This window comes from Cladophialophora yegresii, assembly GCF_000585515.1.
Source record: "Cladophialophora yegresii CBS 114405 chromosome Unknown aczIN-supercont1.2, whole genome shotgun sequence".
In the NCBI taxonomy this organism is placed as follows: domain Eukaryota; kingdom Fungi; phylum Ascomycota; class Eurotiomycetes; order Chaetothyriales; family Herpotrichiellaceae; genus Cladophialophora; species Cladophialophora yegresii.
Window position 1 is genome coordinate 4,604,526 of NW_006913046.1, and position 21,869 is coordinate 4,626,394.

A 21,869-nucleotide genomic window follows, 5' to 3' on the forward strand; every position below is an offset into this window, starting at 1 on the left:
GTCCGTGACAGCGACGACGCGCCGGAGAGATCTGAGAAGCTTTCGAGTCCTGATCCTCCTCTTGGGGAAGACAGTCACATGCGCCCACCGCCCCTGCATTCCGGATCGGCTTCCACTTGCCCTGATCTCGGGATTGCCGTTGTGACAGCGTCGCAAAACCAAGTCACGACTTACAAGTCACAAGGCTGCAGTGACGAAATGCGAGGCTTGGAGAAAGGAGCCTAACGTACGGAGTACCTCGTACTACGGTCTACCCTTGAAGTCGTCTATTGAAATACACCCTGAATCTAATGCAAGTTGCAAGCGGCGACACTGCATTTTGTACACACAATTGGAGTTACTAACCTGGTTTACTATGCATCCACATGCGACTAACCCGTATGTACAGTAGTTGTATTGGCTCTGTGAAGCGGCGAGGGACCACATAGCACGTTTGGATAGACGACTTTGTGGGTAGCCCATCGTATTCTCCATGGGCGCCGAGACGTTGAAGGACCAACCAGAAGCAGCTGTAGCGCGACGGCGGGAACCGAACGCCCGAAAGCCGCATCCGGCAGTGGCTCGCTGCAGCTCCAGGAACTGCTGGGCGACCCCCGAACACATGCTCCCACGCCCAATGCGCGGCATATCGACTACGCCGCACAAATACGCGGAGTAAACCTTGGAACGCCGCATGCGAGGAGTGTGTACCTTAGGCAGCACTTACCGAATACGTTGTTGACTTTCAGGGAGTACGCAAGCCACAAAGCAACCGACAGCCGCATCTTCCCAATAGCAATTGGACCCCAAGACGTCGCTTGCATTCCGGCCCTCGTCAGCTAATCAGCGCAGCTGTTTCCTTGATCTGACAGCTTTGGCGGCGGCCTGGACGCAAACAACAAGAGCCACAGCGACCGAACACCAAACGCATCTGAGAACGGTGTGAGGACGGACAAATTGTCCTCGTCCCGTCTTCTGTTTTGCCACACTCTTTCTTCGACCATTTAGGATACTATCAATATTGTTTTCTATGCGATACTGCATGTTAAACCCCTCTTTTCTACAGGGATACACGCGCCACTCGTTTCCCTTCGCCTTGCTTGTTCGCATGATGTCACGACCATGCGACTTCAACTGAGATTCTAAACACGGCCTGAACCCTTGAATGGCCGCAATCTCTGTCTCGTCGTCCCCTCATGTCGCCCAGACGATGCCCGAACCCTCTCCTCAGTTGAAGGGTCTGAAGAAAGTCCTCAGTAGCAGGCGGCGCTCATCAGAACCCGCCATCGACGAGACAATACGAGACCTGCGAACCGATTCGCTCGACTCGGTCACCATTGAAAAGTCGCCCACAAGACAAAGTGTACGGTCTACAAGTCAGGATGGTAGTAACAAGTCTGGCAGTAGCGGTGTGCGCAAGCTGTTGCCTGGGCACAGCAAGCGGCAGAGGAGGAAACTGCGCGAGGCCGAGTTGAAGGCTGCAGTTGAAGATCTTGCCAGAGGGAGGACTGGAACTGGCTTGAGTGCCGTGACAAGTCCGCAGCCCGCTTTGAGTAGGCGTGCGAGCAGTCATGGTGGCGAGGCCGATGCAGGTCTACTCACTGACGATTCAGAGATCGAAACGCCTCCTCTCGTCACTCGCGACTCTCATACGGGATTTGCATCGATGTCTTCGCCTCTGATAACCACCACAACCACACGCAGCGATGGTGACAGTCTCCAAAGCCCTGTCAAGGGATTATCGATAGACATGATCCCAACACTGATTGAGCCTACGGAGGAGGTCTCTGACTACCCTTCTCCGAAAACCGCACCTGTCCCGGAGTCAGGTCCAGCAGCCTCACCTTTTGCAGCTGGACTGGTTGATCGAGCAGACACACTGCGTCCAGAGTCTCGGAGAAACAGCGTCAGCACCAGAGGCAAGTCACCTGTACGAAGATTTAGAGATGTGTTTGGAAAGCAAAGTAAGAGTCCGAAACTCAGTCCTGAGAGAAGCGAAACCATGCCTGCGATGGGTGCCACGGGCAACGAGAGCAGCATCCTGCGGTCCTACACCGAGGTACCGGTTAACAATGAGTCCAAGCCCGTTGATGCACCTCCACCAGTGCCACCAGTGCCGGCCATCCCTCATACCAGTTCGATGCCGAACCTTGAAACTACCCTCCGACCGCTTACACCTCCTGGACGGGTCATCGAAACCCCCGTCACGACCGTCACTCCTCCGACTCCGACCGATAATCGATTTGAAGGAACGACAGGGTCTCCAAAGTCGGAAAAGCCGGCTTCGAAAGCCGGACCCGATGGCTCGAACATCGTGGTAAGCTCATCTGGGAACATGATCTCACATCGGAGGATCCGGTCGACCTCCTCCACGACACATCAACCCAGCAAGCTCTCTACCTCGGTCACCGCTCCGTTAACGCCCACGGACGACAAGAGAACACCCTCAGGGGGCATCTTCTCCTCGTGGGTATCTGCAGCACAAAATGCTGCGACGACCATAACAAATCTGACCGGCCAGAATCGCAATCGCTCAGGTACCAATGCCTCAGACCCAGCTGTCAAGCCAAAAGCCGTCGAAGAACCCATCAAAGAAGAGGAGGAAGCTTCTGAGCCAGAGACGTTGCGCAGACAGCTCGCGGTGGAGACTCTAGGGTCAGGGGACCTTAACTTTGAGCATTTGGGTTTGACTGGCGACGATCTGGGTGCGTCTGCCCCCAAATCCGAGCTTTCCGAGCTGAGGAAAGACAGCACGCTCGAGAAAGATGTGGCAGCAGCCAAGGTGGAGGACACGCTTGCTAAACGCGCAGTTTCGGCTGCATATGAAAAACCGTCTGCTACATCAACTCCCGTGGCTGAGATACCAGACCCGTTGGGCAGTAGCATGAGGCATGCCCAAACCATCGCCGCAGCAAACAGCGGAGAGCGGACGCCTCCTAATGGCAGTGTCTTTGAGGGCGAAGTGGGATCGATCAAAAGAACGGGTAGCGTCCGCAGTAAAATGAAACGCCGGTCGCGAGGCTCGTCCACTGCAACAGGTCAGTCCGCCATTGGTGCTATGATAGGAGCCAGCACTGCGACGTTGGCAAACCCGGCTACAGGACCCCGTCTGACTGGCTTCACCATGGCTCCCAAGCAACGCAATCGCAACTTCCACCAGCAGTTTCGAAGTGTCCCCGAAGATGACTATCTGATTGAAGACTACAGCTGTGCCTTGCAGAAGGAGATCTTATTAGCCGGCAGGCTTTACATATCTGAGGGCCACATATGCTTCTTCAGCAATATCCTTGGCTGGGTCACGACGGTCGTCATCTCTTTCGAGGAAGTGGTGAGTATAGAGCGTGAGAGCACGGCTGTGGTGTTTCCAAATGCCATCGCCATCCAGACGCTGCATGCACGTCATACTTTTCGAAGTCTACTTTACCGAGAGCAGACGTACGAGCTGCTCATTGGAATATGGCGTGTCAGCCATCCAGCGAGTTTCCAGAAGAGTATGAACGGCAAGCAGTTGGCTGCCGAGGCGATCAGTGTTGCTCCTGCGGTAGAAGATGGAGCAAGCGTTCAAGCTAGTGAGGGGAGCACTACTGAAGAATCAGGTTCCGAAGACGACGACAGCGCCCCGAGTATCTTGGACAGCAGTGCCAGTGCCGCTGGCAGCGACGTTGCGGACGCCAAGGTTGTGTCTCGGAAACCATCTGGCATGAATGCAAGCGCCGTTGCTCAAACGGCTAGCATCCTGGCGGGCACAGCGGGCGACGTCCCGCAACCCCTTGCTGCCCAAGCTGGATTGCCCGAGGCAGCTAAGGACTTCCCTGGCCCAGCAACACATGCACCAACGGAGTGCTCGGACGGCAGCACCCACTACGATAAGATCATCAAGGATGAGATTGTTCCTGCTCCTCTGGGCAAAATATACTCTCTTCTGTATGGTCCCGAGTCGGGCATTTTCGTCCGCAAGTTCTTGGCCGATGAAGGTAAATGCACAGAAATCGTCTTCGAGGACGATAAGAAAGGTTTGAACAATGACATCAAAAGCCGGCAGTACTCATATATCAAGCCGCTCGGCGGCAGTATTGGCCCCAAGCAGACGAAATGTATCACGACGGAGAATCTGGATGCCTTTGATTTAGAAAAGGCGGTAAGCGTCACATGCTCCACGCAGACGCCCGATGTGCCCAGCGGCAGCGCATTCAGCACCAAAACTCGCTATTGTCTCTCTTGGGCTCCTGGCAACCAGACCAGAATACAAATGAACTGTACGGTTGAATGGACCGCAAAGTCCTGGCTGAAAGGACCAATCGAAAAGGGTGCGGCTGATGGTCAGCAGCAATACGGAGACCAGCTGTTGAGGGTGCTCAAGAGTGCGGTTAGTGGCCGTCCTAGGGGGACGACCAACGCCAGCAAGGGATCGAAGTTGATCAAAAAGAAGCGTAAAGGCGAGAGAAAAGTCAAGGAAGAGAAACAGGAAGAGGAGAAGAAGCAAACTCCAAATTGGGGTATCTTCGAGCCACTGAGAGGGCCTCTCACGCCCGTGAGCGACATCTTAAGGCCAGTGCTCACGATGGAGGTCGTTGTCGCAATTCTGTGCGTCATGGTCGTGCTTCTATGGTTACGTGGACCCGGGACCTCAACCCAACTAGGTCCGCACAGCTCACACTCCGCTCGGGTGGCAGCATACGACAGCATGTGGGTGCGGGAAGAGAACGAATTTTGGGACTGGCTCGAGTCTCGTGCGAGCGTCGACACGGTTGTGCTTCGGCAGCAGTCTACCGCAAATCAGCGCCGAAACAAGAACGAGGCCAGTACCCTCGCGAAGCAGAAGTTAAAGCAACAGAGGCAAGGGCGCTCAAAATCTGCCTCGAGTCTGGGAGTGGAAGACCAGATCAAAGCGGAGAAAATCAGTCAGAGGGAGTTGGAGGATGCAATTCGGATTACGAAGGAGAGGCTGGAGGTGTTAGAAAATGCGGTGGACAAGAAGAAAGGGGAGAAGAGGTAGCAGAGGAGCAATTGGGAAGACGCCCCCCTGCCCAACGTTGTGAATCCATTCTTAGCTGCATATTAGCTCAGCGCTGCCTGGTTTGATGCAGGTGTTTCATGGGAGTCCTGGATAGCAGAGAGGGGGAGCGGTCGACGGCATGGAATCTGGTGACTGTCCAGCAAGTGTTTTTTCGAGTTGGTTATGATGGGTGAGCGAGCTGGTTAACTCGCAGTACCTTGGGGGCAGATTGAAGGCTGTGACCGGACAATTTCCACTGCCGTGTAGATAGCGAACCCCAGCCATGAAGCCCCTACTGACGGGCGAAACCCGATTGTCAGGATGCCTCGTGGCATCTACATGACATTCTTTTCCCTCGAAGACTCCTCGGCGGCATCAAAAAGCATCACCAAAAATATGCGTATACTGCTTTGATTCCTACAATGGTCGGCTGCATGGCTGTCGAGCGTCGTGACGTAGCCACTACCACCGCTGGTTGCTCTAGGTGTGACTCACATGTGCCTGGTGCCCCTGAAGAGGCCCTGAACCGCTCGGACGTACTCGTACTCGGATATGACAGGTATCTGGAGTGTAGGCAACCACGCGTGGTCCTCATCGCACTGGTGATGACTGGGTTCGGTAGCTGTAGGGGTGACTACATTTATAGACCGTTAGGCACCTCCTTGTACAGTTCGGCATTTTGTCTCTTTGACTAAATCTCCAGCAAAGATCGGCACCAGCACAACATGGCCGCTCAACCTGAACCCGAGATAGTCCTGTACGACTTGGCCTGTACCAAGAACGTCTGCTTCTCCCCGGTTGTCTGGCGCATCCGCCTCATGCTCAACTACAAGCAAATCCCCTACAAGACCATCTTTGTCGAGTTTCCGGATATCGAGTCCACGCTGAAAGGGCTGTAAGTTACTTGGCTTATATTTTGCCTCGTCTTTGCTTCTTGTTCTTGTTCTTCACCTCTACCGGCGCTTTCCATGCCTTGCATGTCCCTGCGCACGGCGCCAGAGTCCTCTAATCTGAAGCCTCGCAGCGGTCTGGATCCCCCCGAATCGGACGGAGGACGATACACGGTCCCCGCGATCCACCACGTCCCGACCAATACATCCATGATGGACTCGACACTCATAGCGCAATTTCTCGAGTCAATGTACCCGAACCCGCCTGTCCCGCTGACATCGGAGCTAGGAAGGGAGATCGAGGCCAAAGCACGCGCCGTTGGAGGCCCGGCCTTCCTCACGTCCGTGATGCCGCGCGAGGTACGCATCCTCTCGCCCCGCTCGCAGGAGTACTTCCGCCGCACGCGCGAGGCCTCGCTCGGACACCCGCTCGAGGATCTCCTCGAAGCGGAAAAGGAGGAGAAAATGTGGCAAGCGGTGAGCGAGGGCATGCGTGCCGTGGGAGACCTGATGCGCACACATAAAGCCGAGGGGCCGTTCATCTTGGGTGCCCGGCCCAGCTACGCTGACTTCTTCATCGCTGGGTCCCTGCAGTGTGCGAATGTGATTGATGAGGATGTGTTTCAGAGGCATATGCAGTTTCCTGGTTACAGGGAGATTTATGAGGCCTGCCTACCGTACATGGAGAAGGGTGATTAACCACTACAGTTAAGCAGGGGTGTACGGAGCAAGCGCCGGTCGGCAGGGAGTTCGGTCTCATATGTATACGGTAGAGAGGATTGAGGGTTAACACTCACTAGAATCGATAGATCCCACCCGCCTACCTTATTGTGTACTGTGGCATATGATAAGCGACCACGCGGGACACCAGAGGATCGTTCTTATGCCCGCGCGGATTCGTATGCAAGGCACTCCACTTCATACACGCCTCGCTAGTGCGCCCACGTGGAAGTGGAGCCAGGTAAAGACTAGCTAAATACGGAGAATGGATCCACAGCATGGTACGAGGTATAGTGCATAACACCTGTCTCAGCCTCTGGCCGCCGCCGCCGCCGCCGGTGACGATGTGCTACAATGGCATCTGAGCTAAATTTTCTGTCTACACTCTTCTCTTTTTGCCATATCTACTGATCTGGTCGTCCAGCCCTATGCATCGCAGCTTCTCAAGTCTCAGAAAGAAAAGAGCGTGAATAAAGAATCAGACTAGTACTAACTCGGCCTAGCGGTATAACGAACGAGCAGCGTCTACATACCTAGGTAGTACGCGCTACAAGGTGACGGTCACGTCAACTTACTCATTGGGCGGAACGCCGATTAACAGTCGAAACGTCTTGTGCCATTTCCCGCATATCTCTAGAATGCCTTTCCCCGTCTCTGACTTCCTCACGAAGCTCGACTTCTTCATACTTTGAAAGGGCTTCGTCACGGAGGCAAGAAATAGTCGGGCATCGGCGGCCGCATCCGACAGATGTTTTCTCCCACGAGGTACTCTCCTCACTCGGGCTAGAACAGTCTATGGTTTGAGCAACAGTCGCTGGTCGGAGGGTTGGCACAGGCCCAGGTGCAAGCACAGGCACATGCTGTACCAGGGACATGTATCGAGCAACTTCTTCATATTCATGTCCACCCGCTCTCTCGGAGGGTCTTCCAGAAATATCCATTCCAATCACAGCTGGAATTTGGTCCTCACTTTCTCCATCTTGCTCTTCCATTCCCAATCCTGCCCACTGGCTCTTTGGATACCTTTGTCGACCCTCCTCAACTTCAACGTCATCCTAGGTCCTAATTCCTGTAGCCCAGCTCGTATCTCCTCAACGCCCTGCATCTCTTTGCCATCTGTTCCTACCACTGATTTTTCGGTTTCTCGCTTGGCACGAAAGATGTACCGGTGCCGCCGGAGGAAAATGTAATCTCTTTGGTTGTGCAACGTCAAGACCTGCCGCCCTTGCAATTCAGGTGAATGTGGGAAAAGTGAGCGGAACAGGTGAGCTGTCAACAGACCTAGCGGCGTGGTGAAGTTGTTTAGCATCAATTCCGGGATATGCTGTGTCGATCGTCCATGCCCAGGGATCTGCTTGCCAGAATACCAATTGGACAACGAGAAATGAAATGTTGGACCGGCTGGTAGGTGCACGATCGTCAAGCCCCCAGGCTGTTTGCGGTGATTTGCTTCCTCGAGTACGATAACAGCCGTGTACCCATGTTTACTTGCGAACTGGGAGATTTCGCGCACGGAAAATTTATATCCATAGCGGTGCGAAGAGCGACGGATGTATCTGCTGTTGGGAAAGAGGTCGGTTAAGAGCGCGGCTTCGTCATGCAGGTTGGAGTTGATTGACGTCGTTATGAGTATTTTAGGGGGGGGTGGAGGAGGAGAATCTGGTGAAAGAAAGAGAGACGGGAACTTTGCGGCGAGAGCGGCAGGGGCGAGGGACAGGTTCGTCGAGGTCGTGGAACGCGTCGGTGATTGGGCACGGGATTGTCTCTGCTTGGACTGGAGTTGCGTTTTAGAGGGTAAGGGGTCGTCGGTAACGTCGTCGAGGTCATCCGGTCCGCGGTCGTCTTCGTCCTGATCCTCTTCCTCGTCAGTTTCCTCCAGCATGGAGTCGTTGTCCTCGTTGTCCACAGGCTCCTCTGCTCCTTCGTCCCCATCACCGCTGAGCTCCAATGCCTGCTCTTCGGCCAACTTCCGCCTCTTCAGCCTTTCCACGTCATAAACCGCACCCAACCCACCATTCCCAGGCTCGTCTGCGACCTCGTCGTACACTCTCTTCCTGTCCAAAGTTGCGGGCACATTTTTCCGTAAACGCTCGTCTCGTAACTTAGGATTCCTCGCTTCTTCCTTCTTGCGGCTGAATCGGTCTGCTCGTTTCAGCGCATCCCGGGCACGCTTCTGTTTTATGTGCAGTTCTTGTCGCCGCTGTTTGTTGGATGTTTTGAAAGGGAGAGCAGCTTTGTCGGAGAGCCTGGTAGTTCGAGAGGGCATGATGGTCAACCTGGACGCGCAGGAATGACAAGGCCAAGTCAAGCTCGCTCCTTCGACAGTCGGTGCGGGCGGTGAATGCGGGCGTGAAAGAAGGTCACTCGCATCTCGAAGAAATTTTTGTGGAGAAAATGGGAAGATCGCATGCCCCACACCGCAAGGCTGGCATCTGGACCTGTGCACAAGGCTGCGCTAGTCCATCTTGGTCACGCACCTTCGGAAAACATTTCTGGGGAACGCGCAGCTACATCAACGTTTCGAGTCATAAACACCTCAGGAGTCACGTTGGGTCACCTCCTCCTTCTTCCTTTACATGCGTGCTTTGTCTTCTCCCTTCAGAGCGCTTTCCACTTTCTCTTCTCGATTCACCAGATCTTTTTCCACCACATCATTTTGTGCTGCAAAGTTCCTACCCGCCAAAGTAGACCTTAAAATGGCCGACTTTACAACAAGAACCGGCGACGTGCTAGATCGCGCAGTGGTCGAAACCACCCTCCGACGACGCATGTTCTATACCCCTTCATTCGAGATCTACGGTGGAGAGCGCGGGTTGTTCGACTATGGGCCCCCAGGATGCGCCCTGCAAGCCAATGTCGTGGACCTTTGGCGGAAGCACTTTGTTCTGGAAGAAGACATGCTCGAGGTTGACTGCACCATGTTGACTCCCGAGGCGGTGCTGAAAACTAGCGGGCATGTGGACAAGTTCGCCGACTGGATGTGCAAGGACCCAAAGAGCGGGGAGATCTTTCGTGCAGACCACCTGGTAGAGGGCGTGCTCGAGGACCGGTTGAAGGCGGACAAGGTTGCGCGTGGCCAGACAGTTGAAGTTGATGAGGCGAAAGAGGCCAAGAAAAAGAAGAAGTCCAAGGAAGCAAAAGTCGAGAAGCTCGACGACGCGCTAGTGCAGGAGTACGAGGAGACTCTGGCCAAGATTGACAACTATGGAGGTGATGAGCTCGGAGAGTTGATCAAGAAGTACAACATCAAGGGTCCTACAACAGGCGTCGATCTCGAGCCTCCGAAGGCTTTCAACCTCATGTTTCAAACTCAGATTGGACCCAGCGCCGATAAACCCAACGGTTACCTCCGCCCGGAGACTGCTCAAGGACAATTCCTCAACTTCCAGAAGTTGCTCGAATTCAACCAGCAGTCAATGCCGTTCGCATCCGCCTCGATTGGAAAGTCCTTCCGCAATGAAATCTCTCCGCGATCCGGGCTCCTGCGTGTCCGTGAGTTCTTGATGGCCGAGATTGAACATTTCGTGGACCCAGAAGGTGGAAAGAAGCATCCCCGATTTGACGAAGTCAAGGACACAAAGTTGTCTCTCCTGAACAGGAAGACACAGCTCGCCGGAAGCACAAAGCCTGATACTGTGACGATTGGGGAAGCCGTCTCAACCGGTCTAGTCGACAATGAAACCCTCGGATATTTTCTCGTCAGAATTCAAGACTTCCTGCTGAAACTCGGGGTAGACCACTCGAAACTGCGCTTTCGCCAGCACATGGCCAACGAAATGGCACATTACGCTGCAGACTGTTGGGATGCCGAACTGTTCACCACCTACGGCTGGATCGAGTGCGTCGGATGCGCAGACCGCAGCGCTTACGATTTGACGGTGCACATGAACAAGACGGGCGCGCCGCTCGTAGTCCGCGAAACACGAGCCCAACCCCTCGTCATAGAAGAATACCAAATCGACCTGGAGCGCAAGAAACTCGGCCCCAAGTTCCGCAAGGATGCCAAAGCGGTCGAAGCCGCGGTGGACGCTCTCTCACAAGACCTACGCGAAAAGTTGTCGATAAAGTTGTCGCAGGACGGGAAGATCGAGGTCGACACGCCAGGTGTGGGAAGTGGAAAGACGGAGCTCGAGAAGGACCTTATCAAGATTGAGAAGAGGAAGCGAACGGAGCATGTGAGAGAATATACGCCCAACGTTATCGAGCCCTCGTTCGGTATCGGCCGCATCCTCTACAGCGTGATGGAACACGTCTTCTGGGTTCGTGAAGGAGATGGCGCTCGCGGAGTGCTGTCCTTTCCCCCTATCGTTGCACCGACGAAAGTCTTGCTCGTCCCTCTGTCCGGCCATCAGGATTTCAAGCCTTTCATCAAGAAACTCACCAGCCGTCTCCGACGCGTCGGGGTGTCCAATAAAGTGGACGACTCGTCCGCCAGTATCGGCAAACGCTACGCTCGCAACGACGAGCTCGGCACACCCTTCGGCATCACCATTGATTTCCAGACGGTCAAGGATAACACACTGACACTGCGAGAGCGCGATTCCACCAAGCAAGTCAGGGCCAGTGAGGACGACATCATCGGCGCTGTGAAGAGCATGGTCGATGGAGAGGAGACCTGGGAAGATATCGCGAAGAGATTACCTGCTTTCGAGGGGCAGGATTTGGAGTGATGTGTGTGTGTACGTGTGTGTCGGACATGGAAGGTCGAAAGGAGGCACCCCACCATTTGATTTAATGTTCTTGAGATACCCGACCTTTGATGGTGCGATCGTTTCTTTCAGCGCGAAGATATAGACCGCACCTCGGAGTGGGCCAAAGCACCGTGGCGGGAAATGCTGGGCCCTCCATATTAAGTGTCATGTATGAAATGTGAAGACTGAAGAAAGACCGAGGATGAGAAGTGGTCGTTTTGTTATCGTTTCCACGTGCCTTACTATGCATCTCATTCTACTTCGTTCGGCGGATGCTTTCGAACATCATGGTTTACGGTGGGGGCACGATAACTTCGCAGTGTCCTCGTCCTTATGCTACTTCCCATCCCTAGAGTCTCTCTGAACTCTCCATGGGCGTAATATAGGTAAAGATTCTGATCATCTGACCTTCGCCGCGTCCGCAGCCTCCTTTAACTGGAGCACCACCAAGCAGATCGTCTTCACGGCCTCCACCTCGTCGACCCCAGGCTCACAGTCCTGATAGAGCAATCTCATCTTATCGGGATGCCACTTGGAGCTCTCAGCCCTCATGGTCTTGGACATCTTGTCAGGTATTTCCGCTTCAGGACAAGCCTTTCGATTGAAATCCAGGATGTCCCACCTGGTCAAGTCATTGAAGCGGCCGGATTTGGTGGGCCTAGGGAATCATCTGCTGAGCCTGCTCGGCGGTTGAGGGCTTCTTGGTGTCGTCGAGCGCCTTGAACGCTGCCCACTTGGTCACGTACGAGTGCCACGCTCGTTGCCACTATCCGCGTTCTCGCGCTCGGTCCTTTGCTTCACGTTTTTTGGCTTCGTTCCGTGCTTTTCGCTCTTGTGCTCTGGCTTCGCGCCGACGCTGTTCCTCGCGCTCCTTTGCTTCTTTCTCTCGCGCTCTTTTCGCTCTCGTGCTCTAGCGTCTCCTTCACGCTCTCGTTCTCTCCACTCTCGCTCTCTGGCTTTGCGCGATTTGCGCTCTCGTTCTCTCCACTCTCGCTGTCTTGCTTCTTCTCCCCGCTCTTGCGCTTCCCACTGGCGCCAATCGTCGCGTCCTTGCCGGGCCTTCCTTTGCGTCCTCTCGCGTAACGATTCTTCAAACTCGTGATGTTCTTTCGCCTTTTCCCATGCCGGCCGTCTCTGCCGCTGTTCCCACCTTCGGTGTTGATGGTATTGCCTGTTGCTTTGGTACTGTGTTCGCCCAATGCTGTGATACTGCGTTCGCCCGTTGCTTTGGTACTGTGTTTGGTCTTCGTAGTTGAAGGAAGACGACCCGCGGTAGAAAGGCCGGTATGATCTCCGTTCAAATCGTTCCCATCTATCGTCATTCCATTTGCCGTTCCACCCTCGGCTAGTTGATTGTGATAGGGTGGAAAGCCTCAAGGCTCATTCGTCAGCGGCTTCCTCGGCTTCATTTTTGTGCCACTGCCCACACAGTGTTTTGTACGCAACCTGCAGTAATAGTACTTCGACTTCTTTGCTGCTGGGTGATACCGACGAAATGCAATCAAGTAGTTCATACACTTCCAGCCGAGTGTATGCATTGAGCCGCATACGACAACGACGGCCTTGGGTGCGAGCATAGCCCACGCAAGTAAAAGTACCTCGATCAGGGTTGATAACCTCAAACACATCATAAGGACCCCACTCTTTGATATTTGAGCTAGCGCAAGAGGGGCATCGAGTATGAATCCCCATGATGACCTGATTGAGGGCCGGATTCGGTCGTCGATTAGAAGCTGTGAGGAAGAGGAGCTCAGAAGCGTTACCGCCGGTCAGCGATGCATGAAACGGTAAAGAGTAAAGGTTTCCGGAAGATGATGGTACCGGACACAGAGTCGCTGGCACGTTGAAGACATACTTATACCTATCTGAGAAGGGAGCTTCAAGGATCACAGCCTCACATGCGGCACCAACGTGCAGACGACGCTGGCTGACACTGGCAGGTCAGGGCCAGCATTGAAGGTACACCGCCTGGCTTGATAGCTAATTACTCACCCACTGTAATTATGTCCCTGCCCACAGCGGCGAATGGGCAATACAATGCCGTCTTCACAGTCCCCTCCCCGTACGCCCAAGGCCCAATCAGTATACTTGCATATGCCGGATAGAGTAACTCTGCAGGGAAGTGTCTCGACCACATTCGTCTGCGGCATAGCTTCACCCGCCAAATGGCGCAAGGCCCAGGTCCAACCATGCTCGAGCAGGCTGAGTACCTAAGTAAGCCGCAAGATGGCGAGTGCAGAGGGGAGGTCGGCGGTGATTGCTTTGCGTGGTCAAGGCGATTGGGCCACAAGGAAGAGTCACCGCTGCTCGGAGGTCATTTTGAGACTCTCCAGTGAAGTACCTCTGTGGAGTGCCTCTCAGCTATCCCATGCGGCCGGTCTCTTCCCTGCTCCTGCTACCCCTTGCTGCTTGTGTGGCGGGCGAAACCAGTTTTCCATGTACTTACATAGTATTCCTCCCGTTGGGGTGGCCAAGGATAACTAGTATGTGTGGTGCGGATGGTGTTGGTGATGTCTACTGTGAGGGAGCTTTCATCGACGAGCAGCTTGTGATTCCGATTGGCGGAAGCGGAGTTTCAGGTCGCGTCTTGTTTCACCATCGACTATGGATGTACTCCGTACCTGTATTTATTTACTCGTCACGCTGTTTACTGGACACGACGAGCAGCATAGTATCCCCACCTTATCTGGGACAGCACTGTCCTCCCGCAGCGAACGAGCCAGACGCATACATAATTCCTTCGCCATGGCTCCGTCTCCCTTACGAGACCCCATCGACTACTCACCCACGACCTCGAGTTTCCTCTCCTCGACCTCCAATGCGATCACGTCAGGATCAGTACGCCGAAATTTATTCTCGACGCATCTGTCGCGACGACCGGCTTCCGGGGCACCACCGCCTCAACTAGACGGGCAAAATGAGACTCCAGCCTCTCCCTCGCAGACCCAAGCCCAACACCAACAGCAGCAGCAGCAGCAGTACGCGAGCCACCTGCCACGGCTGCGGACCCACCAACGCTCAGCGTCGACTCCATCACTCTCACCGTCGCCGCCACGCTCATCACCCTTCCACAATGCCCTCGATGGCGGCAGCGCAGCCTTCATCCCCCCTCCCATTCCACAACTGTCCCCTCCCACCCGCGCCGCCGTAGCCGATGGGTACGATCCGACCGTATCGCCGAATCGACCACTCAGCCCGCATTCCTCCGCCGCACTGTTCCCCAATCAGTCCATCATTGCATTGAATCCCGTCACCGGGCGTCCCGTGCTCCCCAAGCTGCCCGTGCTCCCCAGCCGCTTGAGGCTCACAGATTCAGACGATGAGACGGGCGAGGACCAAGAACCGCAAGGGGAGCGTGGGGCAGGGGAGGACAACGAAGACGTCCAAGTACATCATCATCATCATCATCATCACTCCCACGCCGCGGCAGAGGAAGGCTTCTCCGGCGACGAATTCCACCACTCAACTGTCGAAGCCTCTACTCGCCGAGCAGGTCATCGCGTAGGACGACAACATCAGCATCTGTACGGCCACGACAACGACCACGACCATGACCACGACCACGATCAACCACCGCCCTCCTCTTCAATTCCCAGGGGCCGCACTGCACATGCACATACCTATGACCACACGCACACGCACACGCACAACGACGCCCAAGCCGCGGCCATGGCTGCCGCCCGGGCCCAAGCCGAGGCCGTAGCCCTGGACGAACTGGACTCCGAGCGTCGCGACCGCGAGCGCATCGAACGCCTCCTCCGCGAAATGATGGCCCGGCAACGGGCTCGCGCCAAGGGCGGCAAATCCGCGGCGTCGAGCACCGTGGCTGGGGCGGAGGACGAGGACGAGGACGAGGAAGCCCAGGAGGAGAAAGAAGAGCTGATGGGACTGATCATGGGGAGTCTGCGGCGGGAGGTCGGCCGCGCCGAGGACGAGGCGTGGATGTTTGGCGGGAGTCTGGGCATGGGCGCCATGGTCGGGAGGGACGAGGTGGGCGTGTATGACTGATGTTTTGAGCCGCGACAGGCTGACGACTTATGATCACACGAGTCATGCATCAATGAGCTACGGTGGCTGTATCAATGCGTGTGTGGCGATAGTTAGAAGTTTTATGCAACACGAGAGAAAATGATAGACGCTGCTTCGAGGTTGACCCCGTGTTGAAAGACTCCAACTAGTATTTCGTTGTCTGGGAGCGTAGGGTGGGTATCTAGTGATACATTCATTTCCTTCGTTCCGCTGGGCGATTGATGAGTTATCATCTACTGGTCCAGCGGCAGCACCACTGGATTTTATGTACCGCCCGTGGATGAATCGTCAAACAGCCAGAACGACAACGATCGACGGCTCAACCCAATCCGAAGTGCCGGAGTGGGCTGCATGTCTGGCTGTTCTTGCGGTTCATTTCCTCCAAAGCTAGGATCGCTTGCTTCGCACCATAATGCGCCCGCCGAGACTCCATCCCACCGACGCCCCGAACTGTAGATCTCGTCGCGCGGTAGGACTGAGCTCAGTCCAGATCCATAGCCGGCGGCTTCTCAATCTCCTTCTTTGCGGGTGCTGGCGTCCCCGACCTGGGCGTCCCTCCTGGTTTGGCGCCACCGCCACCGCCACCCCCTCCAAACAGCATACTCCCCATCATGTCGAACAGCGGATTACCCGACTGTCTGGGTATTCTGATGCCGAACCAGATCTCCCCGATGTGGGCGAGGGCTTCGTTCCACAGCCCCTCGACCTCCTTGAGATGAGGGGCGTAGTATTTCGCGAGCTGCCTAAACAGCGACGCGTCGGCCTTTTGCGCTGCAAGGAGCAAGAGCGAGAGGAAATTGAGCAGCGGGATCGAGGGAAATATGCGGAGCGAGAGGCCCGATTTGGACGACTCCAGCGGTTGCGACATGGCGAGCAGCGCCGGGTTGGACGTGGTCAGGTGGGATGTGAATGTCGAGAGGGCGAGGTTCGCGGACGCGAGGTTGCCGGCCAGCAGGTAGGGCAGGACCGAGCGGGAGGCGTAGATGGCCGCCAGGTGCGGCTGGTCCGTCTTGTACCAGGTGTAGTGTACCGAGGCGAGGATGGGAGGCGATGCGGATGTGCCGATGATAAGGTGTCGTTCGGCGTCGTACGCTTCTCCTTCTACAGACACATACACACGTATACTGTCAGCAGGGGACCGTATCGCCCTTTACCACCCAACCACATCTTCAGGTTGGTGGCGGTCCCACTCACCTTCTGCGAACGCCTTCCCAACCTCATGATGGATCTCTGCGTCTCCTCGCTCCAGGGCCCCGTATTTCCCGCTCCAAGACACCATGTCGTTGACGAACCGCTTCCGCGTGGGCTCCTGGCTGGGAAAGGCATGGAAGATCTCCAACACTCTCTTCTTGTTCTCGTCGTTGCAGGGGTATTCGCCCTTCATGTAGACGTCGTTGATGAGCATGACGGCCAGGTCGCCGCCCGACCCGCCCTGGCCGGCGCGGAGGAGTAACAGGGCGCCATTGTACAGCACGTCGCAGGAGGAAGGGTAGTCTTGAGCTTTGAGGTAGCGGGCGGTGATGACCCGGAGTTGCTGGTGGGCTTCGTAGAAGTTGCCTTCGGCGATTCTGCAGGCACAAGCGATGTGAGTGAGTGGGGGCTTGCAAAGGTCTTTAGAGGGCACTGTCAGGCATATTTACTTTTCTTTTTGCCGCGCGAGGGTCTTTGCTATCTTGGCCGACATTACGATGGGCTGGCTGGGTGCGCGGTATCAATGCCCTTGAATTGTCTAGGCGTCGACGGCAGGAGTCAGGACAGTCCGTACAGTCACAGTGGGACAGTCCAATTCAGTTGCACGAGTCGACGTCATGCTCAGCGAGACTCGCGGTGCCACCTCGGTTGTCAATCCTCAACGTCCTCTTCACCTTCACTTTTGTACGAGTGTCCCTTTGCTTTTATCGTCTGTACGAGTGTCCCTTTGCTTTTATCGTCTGTACGAGTATCCCTTCACAGTACTGATCTGCGAGTCAGGAAAGATACACATCAGACCGGAAGAAAAGAGACAACAGTACGAGGTGTGGCCAGTTCCAGCATCCTAGCCGACACGACGATGCTTACTACCCCCATAATGGAGCTGGCAGTCCATCTTCGGCCTGAACCACATTCCAACTCTACGGACCACGTAAAATCATTGACTCCATGTGCCTCGAACCACCACTCGACTTTGATCACGAGGACTCGCTGTCTTGAATGTACAGACATGACAGAACCGTCCACCTCGAGACCAGGACATGAGAAGATCCCCTACGAGTGACGCCGGGGATGCGAGGCTGTTGACCAAATCCACTCACTGATACTGCACACCGCGCAATATCCTCATCGAGGGGATCCACCGTCTCTGTTTGTCTCAATAGCCAGCGCGCAACTCGCTGATTCTCCGCCTTCTAGTGGCTCTATATGCTGGATGAACAGGCGCAGTCTCTCCTCAAGCGAGCACACTGGAGAACTGATGATACCGTCGATGCCTCTGCCGGTGATAGTTCGCCGCTGGATCTGCCACATGGCACCGCCGTGACTACACAGTACTAAGTCAGACTCTGTAGCATCCCTCCATCAAAGTTTGGTAAAGCCCCTGAAAGCAATCTTAGATGAAAAGGTGAATATAATTCATCATTCATCGAAAATCTGGAGCATGGCTGAAAGGTAGAAAAGGAACGCCACGTTCACTATATGTGCTGCAAGTCGAAAGGGGAGCGCGGTGCCAACAATCAATACTGTAGCTCTCGTCTCCCAAACGATGACGCCTCATGACCCTCTCAATATAAACCCTGATCATCCGGCAGAATCCGTCATGCATGCAACGCGCTTCTCAAAAACAAAGGAAAAAATTGCCCTCCCTGTGAATATTTTCCGTCGGCCTTGAACTCCAATATATGATGCTCGCTGCAACTGCTGACACGGACGAGAAAGAAACGCGCAAGGTCGATTGGCCCCAGCGTAGTCGACCGCTGCCCATCGCATATCTTCGGTGCTTCTGTCATGATCTGGGGGTTTCATCCTCCTCTGCCATACTTTCCAGGTTTCCCCCAGCTCCGCTGGCGTTGCTGCGGTTGCTTTTGTGGCTCCTGGCACCGGAGCCAGGGCCTGGACCGCCACCCTTCTTGGGCGTTCCGTTCTGCACAGGGGTCGTTGCTCTCTCGACAGTGCTCGTTGACCCCGTGCTCGTACTATCCTTTTCCTTCTTGGTTGTTGGTGGCGGTCGTGAGAACATGGCTTTGAGCGCGGCCTTTGCTTTGGCCTTTTCTTCTTTCTCCTCTGCTGCCTTTTTGGCGGGGTCTTCGGCCGCCTTTTCGTCGGCGTACTGTTTCCATCTCCTCCAGCCATCAAAATCAATCAAGGCTTGCATGCATCCCCACTCGGTGACTTTGCGCTCCATCCATACAAAGTTGACAGGCTATTGGGAGAGGTTAGCGCGTGTCCACCGCAAATTCAAGGCCGAATGCTCACCTTTGTCAAGAAGTCGTTACAACCCGCAGCCAACGCTTCATGCCTGTCACTCTGCAAACTGCTTGCCGTCAAAGCCACGATAATGACGGGGCTCTTGAACAAGCTTGTTCGATCAGGCAAGGTATCCTCCTCGCCCACGGGTCCGCCGTTCTTAGTAGGCGGTTTCAAGGCAGTCTCGATTGGACTTCCGCTGAAAACGCCGATGCCGTTGACCGCTTCCAGCCGTCGGATTTCTTTGGTCGCCTCCAGGCCGTTCATCACCGGAAGCTGGATGTCCATTAAAACCAAGTGGAATCCACCCTGCTTCCACATAGACACTGCTTCCTTACCGTTCATGGCGGACTTCCATCTCACTTTTAGCCTTTTCATAAAGGCCTCGAGCAATTTCAGGTTGATAACATTGTCTTCCACGAGCAACACATTGATCGGCGGCACGGTCCCGTCCAGCAAGCTTGCAGCGGCGGGAAGTGATTTGGGAGTAGCCTGAGGGTCGCCATTCGCGGCCTGGGCAGCAAAGGGGCCTTTCCTTCTCTTCGCTTTCTGGCCTGGGTGGGGGGAAGAGACCCGATTGGGAGGTGTAATGGATGGCTTGTGTTCATTCGGTCCCTGAGCTGGCGGTGTTGGTAGTGGCGGTGCCGATGGGACAGGGCCGTTGATGGGTGCCTTCGACTCTGTTCAAGTTAGTTTTCATGTATCAAAGCAGGGTTTCCAACGTACCTATAATCTGCCCGTTCGGCTGGACAGTGTGAAGGATCGTGGGACTACTCGTGTGTTGCCTTCCATATTTCGGCCTTGCATGTCTCCTTTGCCCATGCGAGCCAGGGCTCGGCAGCGGCGGCAGCTGACCAGTCGTCAAAACAGCCATGGAATGAGGAACCGAGTTGGGGTGAGGTACGTGGGCGAGGTGAGGAGAGTGCAGCTGCATGGGAGGAAAGTACTCGCGGGCAGCTTCATCGGGGCGGAAGTGCTCGGGATAGTAATAGATATGATGGTTGCCCGGTCGGGGAGACGCTCGAGGAGTGGTTCTGCGTTGGGGAACGTCGATGATGAGAGCTTCGTCGACGGTTTGGCCGCCAGGGTAGTGGGCATCGAGGGTCTGGCCGATGGGCTCCTCTGGACCCAAAGCACGCTCGGCGGTGACGTTTTTGTTGTTTTGTTCACGACTGACTATTTTGAGGGTGATGTCTGGGGAATCGATACTGCGCCCAAGGGAATTGGCGTATTTTTGCAGAATGACATCGCGGACGTTATCGACCAGGTCATCTTCGGCGACTTCGACTCGTGTCGCGGAGGCGCCAGGGCGTTTCACCCATATCTTTCTCTGCATGGCGCGGGCAGGATCATAGCGGCTGCATGTTTCCGGGTCCACGGTCGGCACAGTCGGAGTAGAAGGTCGCTGCACGAAGACTCGCGGACAGTCGGGCTTCGGGCTCGGCGGAGTCGACGGACGGAGGTCGGTGTCGGGGTTATGATTACTGATGGAAGGAGCAGGGGGAAGAGCAGAGGTAGCAATGGTTGCGGTGTTGGGTCGAGAATCGGTGTCGGGATGATGAAGAGAATGCGAAGCAGGAGGCGCATCGACGAGCGCAGTTGCAGAAGCAGAGGCAAAGGCAGACGTGGGTTCCGCACTTGTGGCTGGTGCTGCCGCCCGAGGTTTGTTATTGGGCGATTGTCCTCGGGGCGACACTCTGGCAGACGCGGATGCTGCAGGCCGCTCGCATTCCCGCTCTGCCTCTCGCCCGTCTTTGGCCTCTACACCTTTCCGTTTGGCGTCTGACTTGGTCCGCGCACGTCGATGGAAGTTGAAGTTGGCGAGTGTAGACAGCGTGGGCAGACTCCAGCCGCCCGACGACCGCTGACGCCCGCCGCCGGCCTTGGCTTGTCGATCGTCCTGGCTGCTTGTGGCGCTGACATCGCTATCTGAAGCAGCTGCATTGGCACTCAGACTACGGAAGAGAGGGATACGCGGACGTGACCGGGTTCGCGGTAATGGCATTCCGGCCGGCGTGTCAGCTCAGTGATGAAGGCAGATGCTGGCGTGTAGTAGGAACATCCATTCCGACTCATGCCTGGAGGGAGGCAGCTCGCCATTCATGCACCGACAGAGACGGGTGCTGGTCGATGCGCATTGAATGTCAAGGAAACTAATAGCTCTCACAAGAACTGTAAAGATTGAACGAGCTGGATGTCAACGAGTGGTGATAAGTGCCTCGCTAGCTGCTGCAGCTGTGAAAAGAAGATAATATAAAGTGCTCCGATCGAGACATACAAAGTCCGATTACAGTGCTGTGCTGTTGTGGATAGCCGCTTCCCCAGTCTCACTCAGGCTTGCTTGACTTTTCTCGATTTCCAATCGGAGAGGAACAAGAGCTGAATCGAAGCGACACCAAGTGAGGGGTGCACGCTGCCTCGTTCCGACTGCACGAGATAAAAGTGCACAACAAACTGTTTACAGTACTCCGTATACGAGTCCAATCTCAATTTCGTTGGCGCTACTTTCACTTTCGCTTTCACTTTCACTTTCACTTCACTTTTCCCTCACACGCGAATCAGCTGCAGCCTCCGCAGCCCATCTTTGGTCCAACCACCGTGCTCGTCCCGTCTCAATACTTGGGCGACAATCAAGAATTTGGCAGTTTCATTCCTGCACCTGGAATCTTGAATTTCTGTGCCGTGGCCATCACGGGCCTGTTGGAGCTGCACTACAGTAGAAGAACGAGCGCTAATGCATGAGCCTATCAGATTCATGAGACCAGTCCATGCTTGTATGCGCCCACTTGCTCCCATGTCCATCGTGCCCCATCCCTGATCGAACGCTTCGCTGTGAATGAAGGACTGGAAGAACCTGAGCAACCTCCTTCTACCAACATATCCGCGTCGTAAGCTATGCACAAGAATGCCATCGAAGATCATCAACAAGAGAACCCGGTCGCATTCCATTCTGGAGCAATGCATGACTCACGCCCGCCATGAGAATCCTCCCATTGTTCGCATAGCCGCTTTCCCGCATAACAAGCAAAACTCAGTGCCGTCCTCGCTCCCTAGGCCCACCCCGTACGACAGTGCCAGTGACAACGTTTCGATAATGACAGTGTGCACATGATGACAAACCTTGTC

The 21,869-nt window shown here is 55.2% G+C and overlaps 7 protein-coding genes across 7 annotated transcripts; 4 read left to right on the top strand and 3 right to left on the bottom strand.

Moving 5' to 3' along the window:
• Nucleotides 1-1,189: 1,189 nt before the first annotated feature.
• Nucleotides 1,190-4,975, top strand: A1O7_03583 (uncharacterized protein; the record flags this gene model as incomplete). Its single annotated transcript, XM_007757602.1, has 1 exon — nucleotides 1,190-4,975. The coding sequence occupies one exon, from the start codon at nucleotides 1,190-1,192 to the stop codon at nucleotides 4,973-4,975; it is 3,786 nt and encodes a 1,261-aa protein (XP_007755792.1).
• A 725-nt stretch (nucleotides 4,976-5,700) lies between these two features.
• A1O7_03584 (uncharacterized protein) lies at nucleotides 5,701-6,564 on the top strand (the record flags this gene model as incomplete). Its single annotated transcript, XM_007757603.1, has 2 exons — nucleotides 5,701-5,870; nucleotides 6,000-6,564. The coding sequence occupies 2 exons, from the start codon at nucleotides 5,701-5,703 to the stop codon at nucleotides 6,562-6,564; spliced, it is 735 nt and encodes a 244-aa protein (XP_007755793.1).
• Nucleotides 6,565-7,531: 967 nt separating this feature from the next.
• Nucleotides 7,532-8,851, bottom strand: A1O7_03585 (uncharacterized protein; the record flags this gene model as incomplete). Its single annotated transcript, XM_007757604.1, has 1 exon — nucleotides 7,532-8,851. The coding sequence occupies one exon, from the start codon at nucleotides 8,849-8,851 to the stop codon at nucleotides 7,532-7,534; it is 1,320 nt and encodes a 439-aa protein (XP_007755794.1).
• A 430-nt stretch (nucleotides 8,852-9,281) lies between these two features.
• A1O7_03586 (glycyl-tRNA synthetase 1) lies at nucleotides 9,282-11,255 on the top strand (the record flags this gene model as incomplete). The annotated part of the gene is made up of 1 exon (XM_007757605.1): nucleotides 9,282-11,255. One exon carries the CDS (start codon nucleotides 9,282-9,284, stop codon nucleotides 11,253-11,255), a length of 1,974 nt encoding a protein of 657 aa, XP_007755795.1.
• Nucleotides 11,256-14,021: 2,766 nt separating this feature from the next.
• On the top strand, nucleotides 14,022-15,284 carry A1O7_03587 (uncharacterized protein; the record flags this gene model as incomplete). The annotated part of the gene is made up of 1 exon (XM_007757606.1): nucleotides 14,022-15,284. One exon carries the CDS (start codon nucleotides 14,022-14,024, stop codon nucleotides 15,282-15,284), a length of 1,263 nt encoding a protein of 420 aa, XP_007755796.1.
• A 502-nt stretch (nucleotides 15,285-15,786) lies between these two features.
• On the bottom strand, nucleotides 15,787-16,989 carry A1O7_03588 (uncharacterized protein; the record flags this gene model as incomplete). The annotated part of the gene is made up of 3 exons (XM_007757607.1): nucleotides 15,787-16,406; nucleotides 16,500-16,873; nucleotides 16,946-16,989. The coding sequence occupies 3 exons, from the start codon at nucleotides 16,987-16,989 to the stop codon at nucleotides 15,787-15,789; spliced, it is 1,038 nt and encodes a 345-aa protein (XP_007755797.1).
• A 1,293-nt stretch (nucleotides 16,990-18,282) lies between these two features.
• On the bottom strand, nucleotides 18,283-20,079 carry A1O7_03589 (osomolarity two-component system, response regulator SSK1; the record flags this gene model as incomplete). The annotated part of the gene is made up of 3 exons (XM_007757608.1): nucleotides 18,283-18,699; nucleotides 18,753-19,423; nucleotides 19,470-20,079. 3 exons carry the CDS (start codon nucleotides 20,077-20,079, stop codon nucleotides 18,283-18,285), a joined length of 1,698 nt encoding a protein of 565 aa, XP_007755798.1.
• Nucleotides 20,080-21,869: the final 1,790 nt, after the last annotated feature.